Source organism: Dendrobates tinctorius, unplaced genomic scaffold (assembly GCF_039654945.1).
Source record: "Dendrobates tinctorius isolate UK_male_01 unplaced genomic scaffold, ASM3965494v1 ptg000010l, whole genome shotgun sequence".
Lineage (NCBI taxonomy): Eukaryota > Metazoa > Chordata > Amphibia > Anura > Dendrobatidae > Dendrobates > Dendrobates tinctorius.
This window is the reverse complement of record NW_027361678.1, coordinates 3569652-3595655: the sequence shown is the minus strand read 5'-3', so window position 1 is coordinate 3595655 and position 26004 is coordinate 3569652. Positions and strand designations below refer to the sequence as shown.

Genomic DNA, 26004 nt, shown 5'->3' with positions numbered 1-26004 from the left:
ACAGTCCTGACCCGTTTTAAGTTTCACCAGTTCAGTGACCATTTGGTTCATGGTTTTGCCCATGGGATCAATCTGTTTCAACATGCACAGGACAATAAGAGGGTCCTTGGACTGCTGCCTATACCAGGTCTCTCCCAGCATAACCATGGTTGCCAAATAAAAGATAGGATAGAAAGAGGAAGAGAAGGGGAGGGGTAATTGCTATACGCACTGTACTGTCTCAGCAATAATAAACACTGAGTTTGTTCTCCAAAACTTTTTGCGCAGGACCCTCGCAAGAACCATGCAAGTTTTTAGTGAGAGGAATGATTGCTCAGACCAGATCACTAATGCTCTATTATCCCACTGCTCTACCACCAATATGTCATGAACCGGGGGTGGCTGGTTGCCCCCAGTTCGTCAGGGATTTATTATATCCCACTATCCAGTTCCGGTTTGGAACTTGCAGCTCTGTGATGCCCCCTTTACCCTCAGGCCAGTCATGGAACTACACCAAGGATATGTAGTCACCAGAAATACTGCCTTGCTGTGTACTGGCTATTGGGCACTCTGCAGGGAAGGCGGTATGAATATCCTCCCGTCTCAGGCAGGAAATACACAAGTAAAACCTCCATTCCTTCCCTGCCAGAATCTCCCAAATACCCCAGAAAACACTTTTGCTGCCACCAGCTCCTAATTCTGAAATTAAAATCAATATTGGGTCAAGAGCCAACTCAACAGTAGTGTGAATTTAGCACGGAGACGTGGCAGTAAGTTTACAGAGCAAGGTAAACGAACTAGTAAATTTTTATAGATTTTACTCCAAAAAGCATAAGCAGTGTTTACAAAAGTACAAAGATGTTACAAAGAGACAGATTACAATATATGGGCAATTACAAAATAAAAGTGGATTAAGATATGAAACTTGCTGTTATCAGTCAATGGCACGCCATGTGGAGGAGGGAGGAGGGGGGAGGGGAAACGTCCAAAATCATTAGGTAAAAATGCACAGCATCTCATAGCTGATTCCCTGGGCAGGAAGACAACTTCCTAATTGGGTTTCATAGCCTCATACTCTCTGTTCCATGACCTCACTGGGTGGGCAGAGCTAAGGAATGCACTCCCCTTTTTGAAGTTACTAGAAAATTTATGAGTACCAGAACTCTGGCTGCGAGGCCCGAAGAGTGATGGCAGGGCTATCATTTTTCTTATTATGAAATTAGCTTTCTACTGCTACCAAACAGGAACTATCTGCCGGTTAGGAGAAGGCAGGGACCCTTTTCTCAGCTCCTGATGCGCGCATAAGCCGGAAAACGCCACTGTGGACAGATTTCAGGATGCAGATTCAAAAAATATATTTGCCCTGCTTCCCTGCCTAATCTGCATTATTAAATTTGATCTGAAATGAACAAAGAGACATCGGATTGCCATGTGCTTGAGACAGACCAGATTTATCTGGTTAGGGCAATAAGGGTATGTGCACACGCTGCGGATTCTGCTGTGGATCCCCAGCGGATTTGGCCGCTGCGGATCCGCAGCAGTTTTTGCTGCAGTGTACAGTAGCATTCTAACCTATGGAAAAAAAAAACCGCTGTGCATACGCTGCGGAATTTTCTGCGCGGATTTGCTGTGTTTTCAAAACCGCAGAAAGAATTGACATGTCAATTCTTTCTGCGGATTCCGCTGCGGTTTGCCATCTCCTCGATTGTGGAGATGAAAAACCACAGGACAAAACCGCAGGCTAATCTGCAGGTAAAACCGCAGGTCTTTTGACCTGCAGATTTACCTGCGGATTTTACAAAATCCGCGCTGCCAAATCCGCAGAGCATTCCGCAGCGTGTGCACATACCCTAAATGTGCCTAGCTGCTGGTCTCACATTACATCTTCACATTACACAAAGCTGTAGCAGCCAGAGGGAGGGGAGAAGAGGAGGGGGGCTACAGGTTCGTGAGGAGGAGGACTGTGAGCTGTACCTGCATGTCATTCCCAAACCAAGGAGATACAGCAGAGCTCTGTATGTGTGACTAGAACAATAAACAAAATACGTCATATTTCGTGACAATCAGATCAAGAATGATTTTAAAATTCACGATCAAAGAACTCATCAAATGTGGGGATTTTTTCAGCACGTGTCCTAAATAAAGTGGCTGGCCTTCGCTGGCCCTTTGCATCTTCTCGTAACCAACTTTCTAGTGAATCTGTGCTTGAGCTGTCAGAATTCGACTCGCTTCCATCATGGTGAGGCTGGAACCACATCTCTAATTTACCCTTTCCTCGATGACCATCTAGAGTAGAATTCAGTTCTTGACTATTCCAGTGCCATGTGTTGTCTACAATAAAAACACAAACACAACATTTTAGGTCCTTCTCTTTGGAGCTGCACAGAGAGTTAACTTGTAAGTATATGTGTTGTAAACCTTACTGTGATCCACATTAAAAGTTTCATCATGTTCCACAGGAAGGAAATCTTCATCTTCGCGACGTTTCATCGCATTTTCTCTCACTTTCTTAGCCTTGATTTCCTTCATTTTGTGTTTATTGATCTTGGTTTCCCTGTGGATATTTCTTTTCATTTCTGCCTGTGACTGCAAATGATTCATCTGTGCAGGCAATAGAAAACAATGGAAATTATTAAGGAGAATATCTGACGTACGGAAGAGTGAGCGTTTTGCAATATGATCCCTTGGGTCCTATATGTGTGAGCATTGGGTGAACAGAGTAAGTGAACTAAAAAGCCAAAAGTACACAATTAGATGTCACCCTAACACTTATGGTTGGTGAAACAATCTCCTTTGTTCACCCAGTTTGGCAGTTAGGGTCACCAGGGCAGGTGTGAGCAAGACACAAAATTAAAGAGCACCAGAGAAGAAATATAGAAAAAATATGTAATGAAATGTCTCATAGACATCCAATCTGGCTGGAGCACGTGGAGCAAATATACAAATCAGCAAGAAGTGCAGTCTATCCGACACACTAAGGAATTCTCTCATTATAGATATCCAACTAGCCAGGAGAGACAGAATAAACTTAAAACATAATTTTTAATGTATAATATAAAACTGGATAAATCATAACAAACAAACCACAGTGATAATGTGCAAGTGCTAAAAGTTACCAGTGCTCAATAATAAATGGCTTTATCTCACTAATATTGTTGCAATTCTCTGCAGGTCGCAGGTATGAAGGAGCCCATAAGATAGTTGTATGAATCAGAAGGGAAGGGGGGAGTTTCTGATATCCCCTGTCATGCCCCTGTGTTGCTCCTGCCCTTACAAGGTCAATCCCCAAGTAAGGCTACTAAGATATACCCACCAAATCATGTAAGGTCTCCCTATGCGTTTCCTCCCTCTTTTAGGGGATTCATCATGTGAGTAAAGAAATATATATGTGGGGAACTCACATGTCTGGTCCAACTAGTTTAAGTCAGGACCCTTTCCTATAAAGCTCCCAAAAGGACCCCCCTTCCCCTCTGATTCATACATCTATCTTATGGGATCCTGCATACCTGCAACCTGCAGAGAATTACAACAATATTGGTGAGCTCAAACCATTTATTATTGAGCACTGGTAACTTTTAGTACTTGCACTTTATCACTTTTGGTTTGTTCGTTATGATTTATCCAGTTTAGATTATACATTAAGGCTATGTATACAAGAAAACGCTGTGAAAACGCTAAAAATCTGCAATCCATTGTATTCAATGGCATTCCGCACATGCTGTGCTTTTCTGCAGCGGAATCGCATCGTGGAAAAATACGCAGCATGCGTATCCTCCAGGCCCTGGGTAACATATCCCTGTAAAAAATGAATTTAAATAAAAAATCTTTATATTTTCACCTTCCGGCATCCCCCGCAGCGTTCCCAGGCCTTAGCGATGCTCCCGCCAACTCCCATTCCCAGTGATGCCTTGTGACAAAGACCTCTGATGACGTAGTGGTCTCGCGAGATGCTACGTCATCTGGGGTTATTGTAGTTAGGTCGCTGGGAACGGGACTTGCCGGGAGCATCGCGAGGATCGGGAACGCTGCGGGGGACACCGGAAGGTGAGAATATCACAATTTTTTATTTTTCTTTTATTATTTTTAACATTCTATCTTTTACTACTGATGCTGCATAGGCAGCCTCAATAGTAAAAAGTTGGTTACACTTGTCAAACACTATGTTTGACAAGTGTGACCAACCTGTCAATCAGTTTTCCAAGCGATGCTACAGATCGCTTGGAAAACGCTAGAATTCTGCGAGCTAATTACGCTTGCAAAACACTAGTTTTTCGCGTGAATTCCACATGCAGACTTCCTGCTAATTTCCTGCGGCAGGGAGTTGCGGAATAGCCGCGGAAAAGTTATGTTTTAAGTTTATTCTGTCTTTCCTGGCTAGCTGGAGCCCCTGAAGCAAATAAAATAACTGCAGATTGGTGTTGTCGGTAATGGGGACCTACATATAAAGTAGGCATTGCAAAGTAAGCAAACAAGCAAGTGGACAAAATAGTCAAATCATGAATAGTGGTTGCATTTACCCAGATATGTTCTAGCAAAGCTGTCATCAACTAGTAATCTCTAAAGCTAGACCTGGGATGACAACTGTCCCGACCTCCCCATCATGGGTGCTTTGGAAGAGGGCAGTTTCTTCTCCAATGAATCTATGACTATAGAGGGTCTGCATCAGGAGCAAACTAGCAGTTGGACCCAACACGTAAGGTACATATGTTGGCCTGGAAATAAAGAGGATCCAGGTGCGATGAATATACATATTTCTTCTTTTTTGTCTAGTCTGGGATCTGATTACCGATACATTTATGGGACTGGTAAAAAACCTGATTAATTGTAAATGTTTGATTAGAATAATTTGATATGTACCGTATTCCATATTTCACAAAAAAATAGCATTAATTCTTGATATAAATAGTTTTTCAAAGTTTGTGAAATGTTAAAAAGTTGACATTCTTACTGCTGGCAGTCAGCTCACACCTTTTCCTGGTGTAGACCTTTATTAGACTTGTGTGCTCGTTGTTCTAGATTGTTAGGTGTGTGGTGGTGCCAAGCAGCTGATTGCGGCCCTGGTGATCTAGTTATGCAATTTCTATGCTTAGTCAATCAACAATGATCTCTAGTTCTGTAAATTTTTTACAGTATATCATACCGGGTGATGTCAATTGTAGCTGTATAGTTTTAGGGTGCCCCAAATAAAGGGTGGCAGTCACAGTCATAAGTCAACCAGTATGCAGAACAAAGTTGGATCAAAACCAAACTAAATGACAAAAACAAGAGTTGTATGCAAACCTACAGTAGATGACAGGATCAATAAAAGATAAAAAAAAAGTATAAGTGACCTGGATGTAAAAATCTATCTATTAATCTAATGCACGGACTGTCTTACTTGTTCTCTCTTGCAATTTATTTCTTGCATCTGCATCTTGTGAATATACTGCCTCCTTGCTGTAGAGTTTTGGGCTGTAACAACTTTTTTCTCTAGCCCCTGTTTTAGAAAGAACAAAAAATTAGCATTTACATTTACACTTACCCCACTGATCGCTAGAATAATGACTTCAAGTCTCCCACCCTCCAACACATACAAACACAAATTAAATAGTATGGAGTGGTGCTCGGGTGTAAGAAGATGAGTCAAGAAGGAGTCAGCGGTGTGCGATGCCCTTTAAGGCCGGAACTATTGAGACTGTCACCACTGTTGGTGAGGGAGATTTCATCTGAAAGGGAGAGACCTTTCTGTCAGACAGCAGGGGGGGTGGGGTACATAAGGAGACCTGAGCGCGGGAACGGGTCACACTTGGCGGGAAGGTGACAGGAGACGGTTGACTCCCTCTCCGCTGCTTACACTGACAACCCCACTTTTCCCAGACCTCCGTATGCTGACCTTGAGACTTCTCGTGACGCTAATAAGTTACTGTCTGTTGCCGCACTGTTGGATACCCCTGTTTTACTCGAGATACAGGACAAACTGATAATAGACTACTCCAAAAGACCACGGGCTGTTGCAGCTTGTACACGTGCTCACGACCCGTGCCCAGCTCCATTTCTGAAGAATCCACATAAAGGACGCTTTCCACGTTCCAGTGCACCCAAGTCAAGCAGGACTGAATCCATCAGCACTGTCGGGCGGCAGTGTTAACGCCCCTCACACACAGCGAGATCGCTAGCGAGATTGCTGATTTTGTGATGCATCAGCTATCTCACCAGCGATCTAGCTGTGTGTGGCATGCATCAGCGACCGGCCCCCCCGCCGGGTATCGCTGATTGTGCACGAATGTCCTGGGCCGTTTTTTGATCGCTAGTCTCCCGCTGGCCAGCACGCATCGCTGCGTGTGGCAGCGGTGAGAGCAACGATCAGCGAGCTCCCAGCACTGTAAGCAGATGCTGGGAGCTGGTATCCAAGGTAAATATCGGGTAACTAAGCGTGCGCGACACTTAGTTACCCACTGTGTACCTTGGATACCTGCGTGCTCGCGCTGGGAGCTGGTATCCAAGGTACACAGCGGGTAACTAAGTGCCGCACGGTCTTGATCCAGTAGTGGGACTTCTTACATCTATCAGACATTCATGGCATTGCAACAAAGTGGTACGGTGTGGTAGTCATGACGAGTCCATTTAAAGCAACAGTCCATAAGCACCCTGACTCCTTGCACATGAAAAGACAGGAACAGTCTAGATCTACAGAACAGTCAATTACTTTATCTTCACACTCACTGCAGCCACTGGTGATGAGGATGCAGGAAAACAACACAGGCAGTGTTCTGATCCAACAGGGAAAACTACTTTACAGGAAAACAATACTTCCTGCTCTGGCCCTATATCAGCTTGAGCCAGTCTAGCACCTCCAGCTCCCATACGGGGTTAAGGGCCACAAAAGTCCTTTAGTGGCTGCTCACAATGTCCCAGTGTTCTGCTCTGCTGCCCAGTAGTCCCTGGCAGTCTGTATTCCCCAGCCGGGGGTCCTTTCTGTCCCAGATGGGGACTCATGTATTCCTCCGCCGGGGGTCCTTTCTGTCCCAGACAGGGACACATGTATTCCCTGATAGGGGTCCTTCCTGTCCCAGATGGGGACACACATATTCCTCAGATGGGGGTCCTTTCTGTCCAAAATGGGGACACAAAACTTGCCTCGGGCAATCCTGCCCAGGCTCTGCTCCGGAAGCAGGAACTTCCTGCCTCTTCAGCATGCTGGACTGGCCCTTTTGTTAACCAGTTCTATCCCTAACCTACCTTAGCACAATTGAACTATATGTATCAAATTGGTACAGGGGGGTAGTTGTGGCCGAGTTACTTAAAGGCACAGTTCGCAGACAGAGTCCACTGAGCAAATGGTCAGCGAGCTTTCCATGGCTCCTTGTACATAAATAGACAGGACCGACCGTTCTTCCCACAGTTTATCTTGTTCTCTCTCCAGCCATGGCAGTCCAGACGAATTAGAGTCCAAGGAGACAAGTGCTGTCCAGCAAGGAATAATGTTTAATGAACAGGGAAGGAGTAAAACGAAAAAAAGAGTACAGCACTGGATCCTGATCTCTCCCTGACACTCTCCACAGCAGCTGTAGCAGCCGAAGATAGACAGTAGTCCACACGCTGGAGTCCTGGGCCCTTGAAATCCCTTCAGCGGAGCCCTTCCAGAGTTCTGGGGCCCATGTTGCGGTCTTTAGTCCTTTAGTCTTTGAGACCCCTCTTGAGTCCCTGGAGTCCTTGGAGTCCGGGGCAACAGACCTCTCAAATCCAGGGGGTCTGGCAGTGCCCTGTGTATAAATCATGTCTGCCCTGCCAACGAATCCGGGCAGTTCTGAGAGACCAACAGCTTCCTTTCTCCTCCTGGCTGCTAGTCCAGCCCCCTTAGTTAACTAGTTCTGTCCCTAACTATATAAAGCATTAAAGGGGAATATTCACAATACATAGCATACATTACATAAGACATACACAGTACAATTAATGCAAAAACACATACATTATATTACAGTACATAAAGTGCACAGGGAGTCACACGGAAGAAGAGGAGGGTGCAATTAAGGGGACCACCGACCTCCTTACACTCCTCCCTCCTTAAACATGACCATCTTTGTCCATGACAACCTGGGTAAAACGCATAAAGAACACAGTTTAGAAGGCACAGGTAGTCCTGCATTGGTCGGTCATCCCATTTGCATGAGCGGACACAATCTTTGAAGTGGGCCTCCTTCAGACCTGTCAGTCTTTCTGAAGACAGTCTCCCCCTCCCTCCTCTCAGCTGATCATGGGCCCTTGTAAGGGTGGTGGGCTGCATGGAGCTAGTCCAAGGGTTGAAGTGGGGGCAAAGTTCAGGAGCACAAAGTCCAGCATCCGCATCCAGACTCCAACGCTAATAACCCCCATGGGGTTCTGGTCCCGTGATCCAGCAGGGGGGACACTAATGGGTGTAAACAAAACTGGGAGGAGGGGGAAAACAAGTAGTCGTGGCCATTACCGGGGGCCACGTTTGACACCATTGTTCTTAAGCGCAGTCTAGAGCTTACTGCCTTCTTAGGGACGTGGAACAGTCCCTTGTTTCTGCTGGGTGCGACCGGCTCCAATTAGCATCAATTTTTAAAAGGGCCACATTAATCTGTACCCGGCCGCTGAGTTGCATAGTGGGCCACATATGGCCCCTGGACAAGCACATACAACTGCGATGAGGACCCACTGGAGGAGGAGTCGTCTCCGCTATTCCTCCAGCTCCACACTCCCTCCTGTGGTGGGGCCTCACCTCCGGGAGCCTCCGACTCCGTTAATACATCTGCGGTCGCCTCACTGCCCTGAGGCACTGCTCTCTCCTGTGCGGCCGAGGCAAATGCGGCTGCAGAAGCCGACTGTTCCACGTTTGGGGTCTCTGGCAGTGGACTAGTCTCCCGGCCGGAGACCATGTTTATGGCCACTGCATAGGGCCCTCTAGGTCCTTTCTCCTTGATAAACATTACGTAATCCCCCTCACAAAGGGGACCGCAGAACATCAGGGACCCAGCGTTTATGTACACCTTGGGTTCGGTCTCCAGCACCTGTAGAAGTCTGTAGCCCTGCTGCCTGATGAGGAACTGGACTACTCCGCGGGTCATCTGGTCCACGCCAGCTCCCCCGCTGTGGCGCTGTAGTTCTGCAAGGATGCAGCGCTCCTGCCGCCTCTTCTGCCAAATCACTTCATAGATCCACTTACCTGGGGCTCCTCTGCATGCAGGCCGCGAACATCAGCTGGAACGGGTGCGGACTGTGGGAGCGCGACGGAGTCAGCGGTGGGGGTGCCTCTGATGAGGATGACACGACAGATGGCCGGGACACCTCCAGAGATGACGGCAGAGCCATGGGAGGTAAGAGGACAGTGGGCAGGGCAGTTGCGTGGCCAAGCAGGGGTCCTTTACCACCGCAGCCATTGGTAGTCCTCTTGCGCGGCCGCCAACATCGGTAATTATAGCCGTTACCATCCCCTGCAGGGCCGCCTCCAGAGCCTTCAGGACTACCACAGATTCCCGTCGAGGCATCACCAGGCATCACCAAGCCCTCATAATCCTCGTCGTCCTCCACTGTTTGTTGAAACGGAGGTCGTTCCTCCAGCTTCCTGGACCACCAGGCCTCAAACTGCAGACATGACTCCACTCGAGTCTTGGAGCGCTTCCAATCCTGGTGGCCACCGCCACCACAGAATAACATGCTGGATCTCTCCATGTGTGCCGGCAATGGCGTTTCTCTCACAGGCTTTAGCTCCTTCGGGTGCCACCCATTCGTGGGTGGGGTCATTCTCTGCTACTCCACCCATTTCTCCTGATCAGACTGCAAGGACTGCAGCTCCTTCGCCCGCACCCATTTAGGATGGGCATCCAGCGCAACGGGGTGCAGCATGTTCTCTCCTGGTGCCAAATTCTCTGCTTGGTGCCCACAAAAGGCGGCAATTTCTTCAGTTCTCGTGCCAACGACCGCCATCTTTTCTAAGTCCACAACATCCCCCATCTGCAATCCTGTCACGGCGGGCAACACATCACAAGTACCAATGTCAAAGTCACAATTCTCAGGGTCGCTGTCAGCTGATAGCTCCTTTTCTTCCAGTTCAGCAGCACATCACATATTTCAGACTCACAGTCCCGGTCAGCTACCATCTCAAATTCTCTCATGGAGGACAGCCTTTCCCAATTACAAGTGTTAGGGTGTGTGCACACGCTGCGGAATGCTCTGCGGATTTGTCCTTGCGGCTTTAGTAAAATCCATAGGTAAATTAGCAGGTCAGAAGACTGGCAGTTTATCTGCGGATTACCCTGCAATTTTGCCCTGTGGTTTATCATCTCTACAATGGAGCACATGGCAAACTGCAGCAGAATCCGCAGAAATAATTGACATGTCATTTCTTTCTGCGGATTGAAAACCGCAGCAAAACTGCGTGGAAAAATCCGCACCGTCTCCACTGCGGTTTTCGTTTTCCATAGGTTATAATGCTACTGCACATGCTGTGGATTCTGCTGGGGATTGGCCTCTGCGGATCCGCTGCAGATCCGCAAGCAATGTACACAGTGCCGTAACTATAAACTTCGGGGCCCCGGGGCAAAACTTCATAGTGGGGCCCTTCAACATTTCAATTACTAGAGGTTGTGCGGAACGTGGTGAAGCCTGCTACGCATTGTTGTATACAACACACAGGCTTCACCACGTTCCGCAAGACCTTTAATAGATTTTGTTTATGATGCAAGTTTTAGTCATTAAATATTCAATTACTTTGTCAAAGTTGATCCGTTGAGCTCGATCATTCTCAATTGAAAGTAAAGCTAAGCTGCTGAGTCTTTCTTGAGCCATAGTACTTCTCAAGTAGTCTTTTATAAGTTTAAGCTTAGAGAAGGATCGTTCAGCCTTAGACACAGTCACAGGAACAGTCAAATACATGAAGCACGCTGTGCAAACGTCTGGATAGCTTGATGAAAGTGAAGAATGCTCAACTATTAGGAAATCAGGAAATTCCTTAACACTTTTCATTTTTTCCAGTTGCTTTTGAAACAAATTTTTTACTGAACATAACTGTGAAGGAAAGGCTGGAGTTACATCATCTGCAAACTTGTTAACAAAATCAGCAGCTTTTTTGTGAATATCTCTTTCACTTGCACTGGCCAAAAAATCAGGTTGTATCACTTCATAAGAGTCAAGAACAGCTTTCATCCCTTCAAAGCGGCGATGAAGTTGAGTACAAAGTGTGTCTACCATTGGATAGAACACAGTAACTCGGAAACAAGTTTTTGGGTCTGCTAATCTCTCGTCTTCACACAACTCACCAAAGTGTTTCTTCACGTTCCTTACTCTGTTCTGGTGAAATTCATTTTTTAGTCCCCATCGACTACACACATCTGCTGCTTCAGAAACAAGTGCTTCGAACCTTTCATGCATTTCGGTTATCTTTAACAATGCATTACCCAATAACTCATATGCAGACAAGAGGTCCATGGTTTCAGATTGTAAGGATTTCGATACGAGGTTGAGAGTCTCTAAGACTTCACACTGCACAACCAAAAGTAATACAAAATCAAACCTTCAAGTTTGTTCTTTAGCTGCTGTGCTTCATTTATTTCCTTGCTTTTTTTGGAAGTCAAAGTTTTGCGAGTAAGACTTTTCATCACGTCACAAAACCTGTGTTTCAGTGCATACACTGCATCATGTCTGCCAGACCAACGAGTTGGATTAAGAGTTTTCAGTGTTACTTTCGATTTCGAATTCAGTGAATCGGGCTGAGCCTCGACGCAGTACACAGATTTCAAATCATGCCAGCGAACAATACTATTACCAAAAAAGCAATATACACTTTGAATTGTTTCAAAAACCTGGCTCACCACTCGGTTCTCTTCCACAGCACCCTTCAACACTAAATTAAGGTTATGAGCAGCGCAGTGCACAAAGTATGCGCGTGGGGCTTTTTCTTTAATACGCTGGTGCACTCCATTGTATACCCCACTCATGACTGCAGCACCATCATAGCCTTGTCACCGACATTTGGTCAAATCCAAGTTTTTCTCTTTCAGTGAAGTTATTATTTCTTCTGCAAGACCTTGCGCAGACTGATCTTTTATCTCTCTAAAGGATACAAAAGTTTCACATATTTTGATTTCAATAGGTTTCCCTCTTCATCATTAACTATTTTGACATACCGGTAAACTTCACTCATCTGATCAATTTTAGCTATGTCCTGGGTGGTATCTAGGATCAATGAAAAAACAAGGAATTTTGAAGCTGAACTACAATTTAATCTTTGATTTGTAAGGCTAATAGATGAATAAGCGCATTCTGAATTTTAGGACTGAGGTATTTCACAGTCCCTTGTGGACACTGAAGCAATTTTTGTAGTACTGGGTTATATTTTGACAAAAGCAACTATCGAGAGAAAGTTTCCTTTGTTACTATATTCTAACTTTTCAATAGATCCACGAAATGCAAGACTATATGATGCAAGTGTTAATGTTACATTCAGGATTCTTTCAAGAACTTTACGCCAAAAGCTTCTTTCACTCTCCACATTTTTGTCGAAAACGTCTTCTAAAGTACCACGTTTCCGCCATTGCTCATAAACTACACAAGCATGTGTATGGCTTTTGGTTGCTTCATGAACTGAAATACGTTCTGAAATATGCTTCCAGTCTCGAACTCCGGTTGTTGAAAACGGTAATACACGATTTCTGTATTCACGTGCTTCCGACTGTGACTGAGGGAATAGCCAACATGGCAAGCAGTAAACACAATCTAATTTTGTTGAGCAACATAACCAACTTCTTTTAAGTTTCAACCCTGACTTTGTGTTGATAAAATAATAGTTACTTGAAAAAGATCGACCTTGTTTATTGATATCCTTGGGAAATGGTCCGTCAGGCTGTATTGGACCGGACGCTATCAGCCTACATTTCTTATCTTGATTTTCAATCACAGTAGGAAAGGCGTTGTAGCAGGCAGAATCTTCATCTTCCAAAAAATTTGGTGTATCATTGGTTGGGTCTGTTATATCTTCTTTACCTATAAATTTTTGGTTTTTAGAGTCATTATCATTATTAAGGTTGTCTTCGTCCGACGTATCTGAATTTCATTTTTGTGAGATTTCAATATCATTCCCTGTCGAGTGGTTTTCAACATCCAGCCATGCTAAGTTCTTCAAACTTTTTTCAGCCTCCAAGTTTCTTCTTTTCGCAGTCTGTCTTTTTTTATTTCCACTTGGCTGGTGCCGAATTCGTTTCATAATAAACGGTTTTATTAACACACTCAATCACAGTACCGTATTTTCCTTTTCCGGCATGTAAGACTACTTTTTAACCCCTGAAAATCTTCTCAGAAGTCAGGGGTCATCTTATACGCCAGGTGCAGGGCGCCACCTACTGGCAAAGAGACAGTGCGGCTGCCCAGGATATGTGCACTGTGTCCAGCTGCTTTCTCCAGGAGGAGAGAGACTGGAGCTGACATTTCTGCCTCCCCCAGCAGGTGCCAGACATCAAATACTACAACCCCCGACCACAGGTACAGCAGTCACTATTGCTCCCTCCCGGTTGTGAGGAGAAACTGAGTGGGGGTTGTACATAGCTCTGATCATTGAAAACAAGAGGCAGATGACTCAATGAGAAGAGAGATACTGCATGACCCGGAGGCGGGAGGAATGTGTGATTATGGAGACTCACTCCTCCCCTCCCCCTTGCAGCAGTATAGACCTGCAGACTGGAGAGGGGCAGGGCTTCTCACAGTTTGTCACAGAGATATTTGTGTCTGCTGAGACGGTCTCCTCTTAATGCTGAGAGTCTGTTACAGTGTGCACTGTGCCTGCCTTGCCAACTCTCTGTGATCTCCAGACTAACATATTGTTACAAATTTTGTGCTATGAGACTCTCCAGGCCATTGCAGGTTTCCATTCTTTGACAGCTGGCAGAGCTCCTGGGAATTATTGAAATTAGTGTCTCCTGTCCTCTGAGTGACATTGTCTGACAGGAAAGTTTGCCCCCTGTACTCCCCCAACCCCCCCATCTTGACACAGGCACAAACCCCTCTCCATGTCACCTACCCCCTCACGGTGCTGGCACATCCCAATCCCCATATTCCACCCCCTCCACATGATGCTGGCACATCACCCCTCTCCATGTTTATAGTATATGGTGGACTATGGGGGTGCAGTATACTATATGGAGCACTATGATGGTGCATTATAATGGGTGACTATGGATGATGCACTATAATATACAGAGCCAATTATACTATGTGGAAGCCATTATAATACTGAGAGGGCTCTGTGGGGGGCATGATAATACTTGAAGGACTATGAGGAAGCCTTTATACCTTATGGAGGGCGATTTAAAGGGACACTGTCACCAGTATCACTTACTGGGCTGCTCAGTGTAGTTTTCATAAAATCACTGTTCAATCAGTTTGAGATTAACATTGTAGGACTAATGAAATAGTCCAGCACATTCATTTACTGCTAAATATGAAGCAGGGAAAACAGTACTTATATTAAAATTACAGCAAGCAGCTCAGTAAGTGACACATCGCTGGAATCCGGGTCTCTATCTCTACATTATGCTGCTATCAGATGGGATGGCAAAATCCTGGTGACAGTGTCCCTTTAAGGCTGTGTGGGGGCCATAATACAGTGTGAAGAGATGTAGGGGCCATTATACTGTATGAAGGGCTGTGTGGGGTTCACAATGGGAATCATACTGTAGAAGAGGGGTAGTCTTATACGGCGAGTATATTCCAAACTCTATATTTTAACTGGAAGTTGGGGGTCGTCTTATACGCCAGAAAATACGGTAATACTAAATACTATCTACCTTCACACGCACTACAACTACTATATGCGACACAGACTGCACTGACGATCCGACACTGGCCGCTGACCGATGAGCAATGGCCAATGAGCAGTTCAGCAGTTGGGGTAAACAAGACCTCAGTGTCAGTGCACGTCGCGTCGTGGCCGCTGCCTGAACTATAGGCTGAGTCACTGCCTGGCGCGACACCACACAATCAGCTAACAGTCTACTGTCTGTTATAGAGCGCCTGTTACTAAGCGAAATAGCGTTTCCTAGTTTAATGTATAAACAAACAAAAATATTTACGCTTGCACTTTCATGGATCTTTTCGTTATTTTTATTAACTTTAAACTCGAATAATATAGGAGCTGGGTATTTTGTGAGAAATTAAAATATTAAAATACAATTTTTTACCATCAGTTTGGGGCCCCTTGGCTGGTTGGGGCCCCGGGGCAGTGCCCCGGCTGTAGTTACGGCCCTGCATGTACAGTATAATGTTAATCAATGGGTTTTACAATCGTCAGTGCACATGCTGTGGATTTTTCAGCGCGAATTTGCTGCAGTTTTAAATCCGCAGCATGTCAATTCTTTGTGCGGATTCTGCAGCGGTTTGCCACCTGTTCCATTGTCCAGGTGTCAAACCGCAGGGGAAAACCGCTGGCAAATCCACAGGAAAACCGCAGGTCACTTTACCTGCTGTTTTACCTGCAAATCCGCTCAGAAAAATCCTGTGTGCACTCACCCTTAAGCATTGCATCCATCACTCCCAGAGTTGCAAGACTGGTCCATCCTGCCAACTACGCCAAGTGTAGCAAGGTGGCACGGGAGGGGGGGTTGTGGCTGAGTTACTTAATGGCACAGTTTGCAGACAAAGTCCACTGAGCAAATGGTCAGCGAGTTTCCTCCGGCCCCTTGTACATAAATAGCCGGGACCGACATAGGTCTTCCCACAGTTTACCTTGTTCTCTCTCCAGCCACAGCAGTCCAGACAAAAGAGTCCAAGGAGACAAGTGCTGTCCAACAAGGAATAATGTTTAATGAACAGGGATGGAATAGAATGAAAAAAGAGTACAACACTGGATTCCTGATCTCTCCCTGACACTCTCCACAGCCGCACCCACAGCAGCTGTAGCAGCCGAAGATAGACAGTAGTCCACACGCTGGAGTCCTGGGCACTTGAAACCCCTTCAGTTTTTCCAGAGTCCTGGGGCCCGTGTTGCAGTCTTTAGTCTTTGGGACCCCTCTTGAGTCCCTGGAGTCCTTGGAGTCCGAAGCAACAGACCTCTCCCGTCCGGGTTGTCTGGCAGTACCCCGTCAGTAAATCATGTCTGCCCTGGCCAACGTATCCAGGCAGTTCTGAGGAAGCAGCAGCTTCCTCTCTCCTGGTGGCTGCTAGTCCAGCACCCTTAGATAACTAGTTCTGTCCCTAACTATATACAGCCATTAAAGGGGAACATCCACAATACATAACATAAATTACATTACTACACAAGACATACACAGTACAATTAATATAAAAAACACATACATTACAGTACATAAATTGCACAGGGAGTCACACGGAAGAGGAGGGTGCAATTGAGGGGACCGGCCACCTCCTTACACATAAAATGCACAATAGTAATGCGTTAAGACAATGTCAGACATATAAACACAGAATATGAATAAAACAGTAATATGTAGGCAAACCCTCAGGGCACCGCACGGGGCACTCATGCCCGGTGTATAGGAGAGAGGGGGCAACTGAGAGTCTCCGCCACCTCCTTACAGCATATCCTGTGGATATGCCAAAAAGGTTTAATATGGAAATTCACTCTTTGTCTCACCTCATTTAGTAATTAACAGATGTTTTTCTAGCTCTGGTGCATAAGTGATATTCCCTTTATGACCTGATTACTGCATTACCTATCTGTTTTCTTTGGTGGAAGAGGGGAATGTAGCCCTCAAAGGATAACTGTACTTTCAAGTAACTTTTCGGAATAAACTGTCCTGTGTGTACATGAGGAATAAGACTATTCCTGTCTTTTTTATGACCTACTTTTTCACCAGATTTCCCCGCTGCAGGCTTTACTTTTAATTTCCAATTGACTCTGAGCTGGTGGGGAAGACTTGACCCTATGATATCTCCTTTACACGGCACACAGAGAGAGTCCTGCTGTTATATCCATGCGCTAACAAATGAATTAAACATGGGGGGCATTATACAGCAGTCAGAATGTGAATGAAGTTCTAATGTGATATAAAAGACTCGTTATAAGGGTTCTCTCACAATAAATCGGACAAGATAAAAAAAAAATCAGATTGCTTTCGGTCCGATATTATTCATTGAGGCAGTGCAGATTTGGAGATTTTTTTTCTCAGCTGTATTAGGAATAAGAAACAAAATTGCATTATGCTGTGATTTCAATCCAATATCAGTACAGTGCAAGAAAAAAATTGCAAGTCATACTGAGAATCAATATGGCATCTGATTTTTATGGATACATTACAATTCTGTAGAATAGGAAACTGTAAATGGTCCTGTAAAAGATTAATAGCTTCTAAGTAAAACTGCATGTGGACTGCAAACGTATGGGAAAAAAAAGTCATCCCACCCCTAAATGAGAATGGGACAGATTTTCATAGGCTAGTGTGAGCGAACACTAAAGCTCAGTGCGATCTTTCTATGTCTCTGTCTGTCTACTTTATTTTCGCACTCTGCTCCTCACTTCTTCTCTGATCTTCATAGAGTATAATGAGCTGTGTTTCCTGACGCCTCAGTAATCGAGCAATCCATCTTATCTTATCATAAGTGGTAAAGAAGCATATTTCTCTGATAACATATATTTTAAAGTTTCTAGTTTTTTGAAAACACAGTTCCCATTTAAGTTATTTGACTTCAGTTGTTGCTTTAGATTCATTTTCTTTATATAACGTCTATTACTGCCTACCTATACCTACAGTATACACTCACTGGCCACTTTATTAGGTACACCATGCTAGTAAGGGGTTGGACCCCCTTTTGCCTTCAGAACTGCCTCAATTCTTCGTGGCAGAGATTCAACAAGGTGCTGGAAGCATTCCTCAGAGATTTTGGACCATATTGACATGATGGCATCACACAGTTGGCGCAGATTTGTCGGCTGCACATCCCTGATGCGAATCTCCCGTTCCACCACATCCCAAAGATGCTCTATTGGATTGAGATCTGGTGACTGAGGAGGCCATTTGAGTACAGTGAACTCATTGTCATGTTCAAGAAACCAATCTGAGATGATTCGAGCTTTATGACATGGCGCATTATCCTGCTGAAAGTAGCCATCAGATGTTGGGTACATTGTGGTCATAAAGGGATGGACATGGTCAGCAACAATACTCAGGTAGTCTGTGGCGTTGCAACGATGCTCAATTGGTACCAAGGGGCCCAAAGAGTGCCAAGAAAAAATTCCCCACACCATGACACCACCACCACCAGCCTGAACCGTTGATACAAGGCAGGATGGATCCATGCTTTCATGTTGTTTACGCCAAATTCTGACCCTACCATCCGAATGTCGCAGCAGAAATCGAGACTCATCAGACCAGGCAACGTTTTTCCAGTCTTCTACTGTCCAATTTCGATGAGCTTGTGCAAATTGTAGCCTCAGTTTCCTGTTCTTAGCTGAGAGGAGTGGTACCCAGTGTGGTCTTCTGCTGCTGTAGCCCATCTGCCTCAAAGTTCGACGCACTGTGCGTTCAGAGATGCTCTTCTGCCTACCTTGGTTGTAACGGGTGGCAATTTGAGTCACTGTTGCCTTTCTATCAGCTCGAACCAGTCTGCCCATTCTCCTCTGACCTCTGGCATCAACAAGGCATTTCCGGCCACAGAACTGCCGCTCACTGGATTTTTTTTCTTTTTCGGACCATTCTCTGTAAACCCTAGAGATGGTTGTGCGTGAAAATCCCAGTAGATCAGCAGTTTCTGAAATACTCAGACCAGCCCTTCTGGCACCAACAATCATGCCACGTTCAAAGGCACTCAAATCACCTTTCTTCCCCATACTGATGCTCAGTTTGAACTGCAGGAGATTGTCTTGACCATGTCTACATGCCTAAATGCACTGAGTTGCCGCCATGTGATTGGCTGATTAGAAATTAAGTCTTAACACACAGTTGGACAGGTGTACCTAATAAAGTGGCCAGTGAGTGTATATATATTGTAATGCAGTGACCCCTGTGACAGCTAGGGGTTGCTATGTGGACTCCTCAGGTCATGCATACAGGCGTTCCCTCTGTGGTGATGCAGAAACAGTGACTGGCAGGGTTGTGAATGGCCGATAAATGTCACAGGGATGGATGCTCCCTGAGATGCAACCCGGAGTGTTTTATTATTAGTGCACATGAGCACTAATATAATGGTTAGTGCACCTGGGTCCGGGTCGCGGGTAGCTATGAGAGATGGGAGGGTCAGGCTACCCATATTACCTCACTTTTGGGTGAGGGTGCTCTCTGTATCCCTGTTTTCCTTCAGGACCTGCCATGAGGTCATGACCAGGTGACCAGCCATGTGATCCATACCTCACTTGGGGGTGGGGTTACAGCCTACATAATGAAGATGTGTTTAGCACATGAGATAGTGTTTGGAGTCTGGATTATGCACAGACTTCCATGTGACCAGGTGGGACACTACATAGTTGTCTGTAACCAGGGAGGTAGAAGGCCTCCTGTGTGTGTGGCTCCAGGCCAACCCTGCTTGCTGGATATCGCACAGCCTGGGGAAGCAGTGCTGGCTTCCCTAAACCAGAGGAACAAGGTCTGTGAGATACCTCCAGAGTGGACGGTCGGACAACCGTGAGTGGCACCGACCTTGGTCAGTAAGAGACTGTACTGTCCTATGGAACTGAGTGTTTAACAGACATTGCTCCCAGAGCAATGGCCTGTGTGTGAACAGGGTCTGAGGGAGCAAAGAAAACCTCAATAAGAGGGAAAAATCCTCCAAAAAATTCAGATACAAACCAGACAGGCCTAAATGCATCTGCACTAATACAGGGTGCAGCGGACCCAAGCAAAATGGCAGCTGCACAGGTGCATAAATACTAAATGAAACAGCCAGCCTACAATCAGCGATTGGCCGTGTGGTACACCAGTGCAGAAGAAATAATCCGCATGTGGCAGTGTTCACACAGGGAATGCAGGGCTTCTGGTTCACAACCTCTTAGTAACACCATATAGGGGGGCTGCCCAGTGCCAACTAGAATGCATCCCGTGTGAACAGAGGCCACAAGTTTGCAGAACCATTTGGGCCCAACTGCACCCTGGTCCAAATAAGAGGTTGTGAACCAGAAGCCCTGCATTCCCTGTGTGAATACTGCCACATGCTGATTATTTCTTCTGCACTGGTGTACCATGTAGCAATATGTTATATGTTGATGTGGCCTCTAGGGGTCTCACTACTTTGATGTGTGTACTATAGAGTGTAAGAACTTGTTGGTTAGTTGTTGTTAGCAGACATCTTGTAATGCATCACAAGTCTCATGTAATAAACAAGCCTGGAGATATCCAAGGAGTGTGATCCTTGACCGGAAATACATAACAGAACATGGTGGCAGCTGGGCACAGAACCTGCAAATCCTCAGAGCTTGTGTGAGGCTGGGACTGTACAGAGGATCACAGAGAATCACTCTAAGTACAGACTCCCTGACATTACTGCAAAATGGAGACTGGTCTGAAGCCCCCTCAGGGACTGGATGTGACTTCATGTAATTTGTCCCAGACTTGGAGACATTGGAAGGAAGAGTTTACACTGTATGTGGATCTCACAGTGGCCCCCACTGATGACAAATGAAAAGTGAAGCTATTTTATTACCTTATTGGGGAAAATGGCAGAGAACTAGCCCACACCTTACTCCCACACACAGACAACCTCCTTCTAGCAGATATTGTGCAGGCATTTGATAAACACTGTGACCCAAAGAAGAATGAGACAGTGGAAAGATATAACTTTTTCACAAGACATCAGGAGGATGGTGAAAACGTGCACAGATATCTGACAGTGCTGAGGAGGCTGGCAACAACATGTGGTTTTGGAGAGATCAGGGACAGTCTAATCAAAGACAGAATGGTGTGTGGCATAAGAGACAGTCATCTCAAAGAAAGATTACTGAGAAAGGAAGACATGACTTTAGAGAAATGCATGCAAATCTGCAGGGCTGCTTAACTGACAAAACACAGCCTGAATATGATGGCAGGCACCAGTGATAATGATGATGATAAGGTACATGCACTATGAAAGGAAAGACAAGACCAAGCTCCCCTATAAGCACTGTCCACTGCTAGTATTGTGGGAAAACATGAGAGAGACAAAACCAAGTGTTCAACATATAGTGAAACCTGCAGCTTATGTGGAAAGAAGAATCATTTCTCAGCTGTCTGCAGGCAAGGAACAGGCAAACAGTACAGACAGCTCCACACTGTGACACCAGACACTGACAGTGCAGAGGACATTACATGGCTACAACTGCAGCCTGCAGCAGAGAAAGTCAATGTAGTCAGGCAGTCAGTAGGCAAGGATGCCAAGCAGCTTCATGCAACATTCTTGTTGGATGAGAAGCCCATTAGATTTCAGCTGGATTGTGGAGCAAGCTGCAATATAATTCCATCTGCTCTGCTGAACAAACATGTTTCTATTGAGCCAACTGACAAGGTACTGGTGATGTACAACAAAAGTGTTCTGAAACCGATGGAGACATGTAAGCGCAAAATACGGAACCCATGTAACAGAAAGAGTTATAGAGTTGAATTTACCGTGTTGCGTGGTGGTAACCATGTACCATTATTGGGAGTAAAAGCTGTTCAGGCAATGGACTTAATAAAAGTACAGTCACAGAATATTATGTCTGTTGAAGTTTCCCAGGATATACCAAATCCCAAACTAAACGCAGAGCATAACTTGGATATTCAGAAAATAAAAACGAAGTATGCGGATTTATTTGAACGTGATGGGTGCCTTGAAGGTAAATATAGGCTAGAAATTGGCAACACTGTGCAGCCTACCAGATTACCTACAAGGAGAATGCCTGTAGCTTTAATGCAACTGCTGAAAGTAGAACTGCAAGATTTACAGAGAAGAGGCATGATAGCACCAGTCCATAAGAGCACAGATTGGATCAGCAGTTTGTTCATAGTGCAGAAACCATCTGGCAAGTTAAAAATATGCATTGATCCTAAGCCACTCAACAAGGTGCTGAAAAGAAATCATTACCCCATGCCGACATTAGATGATCTACCAGATCTATCAAAAGCTAAAATATTTTCTGTATGTGATGTGAAAAATGGATTTTGGCATGTGGCACTGACTGAAGAATCAAGTTTATTGACAACATTTTCTTCACCATTTGGATGTTTTAAATGGCTGAGAATGCCCATGGGACTAAAACCTGCTCCAGAGGTGTTCCAGCAGACATTAATGGAGGCCTTGGAAGGACTTCCTGGAGTGAAGACAATAGCAGATGATATACTAATAGTGGGAGAAGGTGAAGATATGGAATCTGCAATCAAGGATCATGATCAGAAGATGATACAATTTTTGGACAGATGCAGAGCAAAACACATAAAGCTGAACTTGGACAAATTCAAACTGAAAATGACAGAAGTGGCTTATATTGGACATCGTCTGACTTCAAACGGTGTAAAAGTGGATCCTGAAAAGGTGAGAGCAATACAAGATTTTCCTACCCCTACTGATGTTTGTGGAGTACGATTTTTGGGCATGGTAAATTATCTCTCCAAATTTTGCAGTCATCTGTCAGACATGTGTGAGCCACTGAGACAGCTAACCCACAAAGATGTGCTCTGGGAATGGACGGAAATCCAGGAGACTGCTTTCCAATCAGTAAAGATAGCTATTGCAGATGCAGCAACCCTAAAGTGACTACAGCGCATGCTGTTACGACTTCAGAAATATGATTTTGACATCGGGTACTGTCCAGGAAAAGACTTACTGATTGCAGATACGCTAAGCAGAGCTTACCTTCCTATCACAAATGATGAGGAGAAAGACATTGAAACCATCAATATGTGTAACTGTCTTGCAGTGTCAAAAGAAAAGTTGAAGAAAATCCAGACTTTCACAGAGAAGGATAAAAGTCTCCAGAGTTTAAAGACTGTCATCTTGCAGGGCTGGCCAAAATACAAGCAACATGCTCCAAGGGAAGTTTCACCATTCTTCCACATAAGAGATGAATTGTCAGTGCAGCAAGGAATCATCTTTAAAGGAGACAGGGCGGTTATACCAGAAGTTTCAGAAGAGACATACTGAAAACATTTGCACTCTTCCCACTTAGGCATGGAAGGATGTCTACGTCGAGAGCGAGAATCTGTTTATTGGCCAGGTATGAATGACCACATTAAAAATTATATAGCACAATGTGAAATATGTGCATCCTGCAGTGATAAACAACCAAAGGAGACATTGCAACCACATGAAATTCCACATAGGCCATGGTCAAAAATAGGAACGGACTTGTTCACAGGGAATGACAAAGAATACCTGATTACAGTGGACTATTTCTCTAACTTCTGGGAGGTTGATTTGTTGCAGGACACAAGGGTGGGAACAGTGATTAAAAACTCAAGGCCCATTTTGCCAGGTATGGCATTCCAGATGTCTTTTTTCGGACAATGCGGCGCAGTTTACTTCAGAAGAGTTCAAAACCTTCAGCAAGAAATGGGAATTTGAACACCAGACGTCTTCTCCCAAATATCCTCAGAGTAATGGGAAAGCAGAGTCAGCAGTAAAAACAGCCAAAAGACTCATGCAGAAAGCAAAACAAGCAGGCACTGATGTATATCTGTCTATACTGGATCATAAGTTGAGGATCCAAGAAAAGCACTTCTGAGCATCCGCGCTGCTTTAGTGATAAGTATTCTTCAGAAATCCATATAAATCTTTCAAGTTCTTTATTATATGTACTACAGAAACTACGCGTTTCGAGGTGACAAACCGCACCTCTTCTTCAGGTTACAGTACAGAGTACTCCCTTAGAAACCCGATGTTTACCCTAGATACCAGCGTGCACTGCAGGCAAGGCGGGAGGTGGAGGCAGAGCGGCGCAGACAGAACGGCGTAGCTCTGCTATCTGCTACTCTGGTCTGACAGACTGGAGTAGCAGATAGCAGAGCTACTCTGGTCTGTGCTAAGGCCCTTAGAAACTCGATGTTTACGTTGGTAACCAGCGTGCAGCGTCGCTCATCGCTGGCTCCCGCTGCCACATGCAGTGATGCGCGCTGGTCAGCGGGAGACCAGCGATGAAAAAATGGGCCAGGACGATCCAGCACGATTAGCGATACCCCGCGGGGGGGCCGATTGCTGCTGAATGTCACACACAGCGATATCGCTGGAGAGATCGCTGATGTGTCACAAAATCAGTGATAGATCGCTGTGTGTAACGGGCCCTTTACACCGAGCAAACACAAATCATTGTAATGTTCCCAATCACTCCGGCAACAGTCTAGTTTCTTGTGTCTGTACATTTTACCGTGCTCAATGTACTCTTGGTATTGAAATCTCTGTACAGTGCGTAGGTTGGTGACGCTTTAAAAATACATCTGCATAAACACAACCTTGATCCAAAGCTATAAGCCGATATTCAACAGATGTCCACATCTAATAACATGAGGTGTCTCGCTCATTGCCCGCTGTTCCAGACAAAGCTCATCAGTAAATATTACATTATTAATGCAAAAAAGCGAGAAATATATTATCTGTGAATATTTTAACACCTAGGAAAAATCAGGCCTGCCATATATTATTTTTGTAGTGTATAGAGACGGCATTAGGCTGGGGTCAGACATGCGAGAAACTCGCATGAGTCTCATACCTCAATACCCGGCACTGCCGCTGACACTCAGGACCGGAGTGTGCGGCTGCATAGAAATACATGCAGCTGTGGGTCGCCCTCCCAGGGCTGTGGGGTACTCGGTACCGGGCCTGATGAGCTTCAATGGGAGATGTCACGGCAGCTGGGACCTAGCCCGTGGCCCTGGGTGCCCATTGTAAAAGGGGAGTTGTTTCAGTGTGCTTGCGGTGGTGAAAGTTTATAAGTGATTCGTGACGCCACCTGTGGTGTTCGGCAATGGAGATGTAAGCCGACGCTGCAGACAGATCCTCTGGGACAGATGGTGTGATGCAGCAATGATGTTATAGCCCTCCACAGGCAGGGCTGTAGTCCCAGGGCAGTGTAGGTGAAGTGACACGTAGATGGTGTAGTGTCAGGCGCAGAGGGGGTAGCAGTGCTGGGCAGGTTGGCGCAGGGAATAAGTGGAGGACACCAGGGCATGTAGTTCCAAAGCTTTACTCACAGTCTGTTTTACAAACAGGTGCCTGCCTCCGTGCCGTGTCCTCCGGGTCAGGGACTCAGTCAACCTCCAGGCCAGATGGAATACTCCTTCCCAACACTCCGCCAACATGTGCCTTTCTGAACGTCTCCTCTTATAGCGCCTTTAAATGAAGTACTCCTAGTACTGAGTTACACTGGAGTTCCTCCTGTCCGATGTTCTTATGAACTCTACTTGTACGGCAGACAGCTGTAGCCTGCTTCGGGGACTCCTTGCTACTAAGTCCCGGCTCACTATCCAGTTGCTGTTGTGCCCCCAAGTCTTGTGTAGGAATAAAGCGGTCACTATTTCTATTCCTCTGGTGTCTGCTGCAGGACCATTAGTATCCATACAACCTCGGGGACCGTGCCCCGGCCTTGCGCTTGGAACTTCTAGAAAGGGTTCTCTTCTAACCCACGTCCTCTGTTCCCTTTTACTCCTCACGTTCCGTACTAATCTTTCTTTCTATGGAAAATCAGGCTTTCAGTCTATGTTCGTCTCTCTCTCTTCCTTTCCCGTGCCAGCAGACCCAGGTCACTGGGATCTGCTGCAGCACTTCCATCCATCTATCTATCTCTCCGGGGATCTTCTTCTCCCTCCTCCTTCAACAACTCACTTCCTCCACAACTGACCTCTCTGCTCAACTCTTCCCTCTCTTTTAGTGCAAACCAAACTCCACCCACCTCCCAGCACTTTTCGTGTTCCAAGCAGGGAGCCACCAAGGGGTGCTATGCTACACTACTTTGTAGTGTGGGTTGCGGGTGTTGGAGTGTGGTCAGGAGTCTCCACCTTACCTGGATGGTGGGATACCACACCTCAGGAGGAGGTGCAGTACCTCTGTGGCGACTGAGCCTCAGGGGCGCCACAGCTGCACATGCTTGCCATTGAGGTGCAAGACTTGCGAGTTTCTTGGAAGTCTGACCCCGGCCATAAAGTG

At 45.6% G+C, this 26004-nt stretch overlaps 1 protein-coding gene across 1 annotated transcript in view; it reads right to left on the bottom strand.

Moving 5' to 3' along the window:
* Nucleotides 1-780: 780 nt before the first annotated feature.
* CCDC198 (coiled-coil domain containing 198) overlaps nucleotides 781-26004 on the bottom strand; it is an 83486-nt gene continuing 58262 nt past the window's right edge. Inside the window, exons 4-6 of the mRNA XM_073585350.1 lie at nucleotides 5357-5455; nucleotides 2403-2580; nucleotides 781-2310 (exon numbers count right to left, since the gene is read on the bottom strand). Coding sequence (XP_073441451.1) covers nucleotides 2060-2310; nucleotides 2403-2580; nucleotides 5357-5455 — 528 coding nt within the window. The 3' untranslated portion in view covers nucleotides 781-2059. The remainder of the gene's footprint in view (nucleotides 2311-2402; nucleotides 2581-5356; nucleotides 5456-26004) is intronic.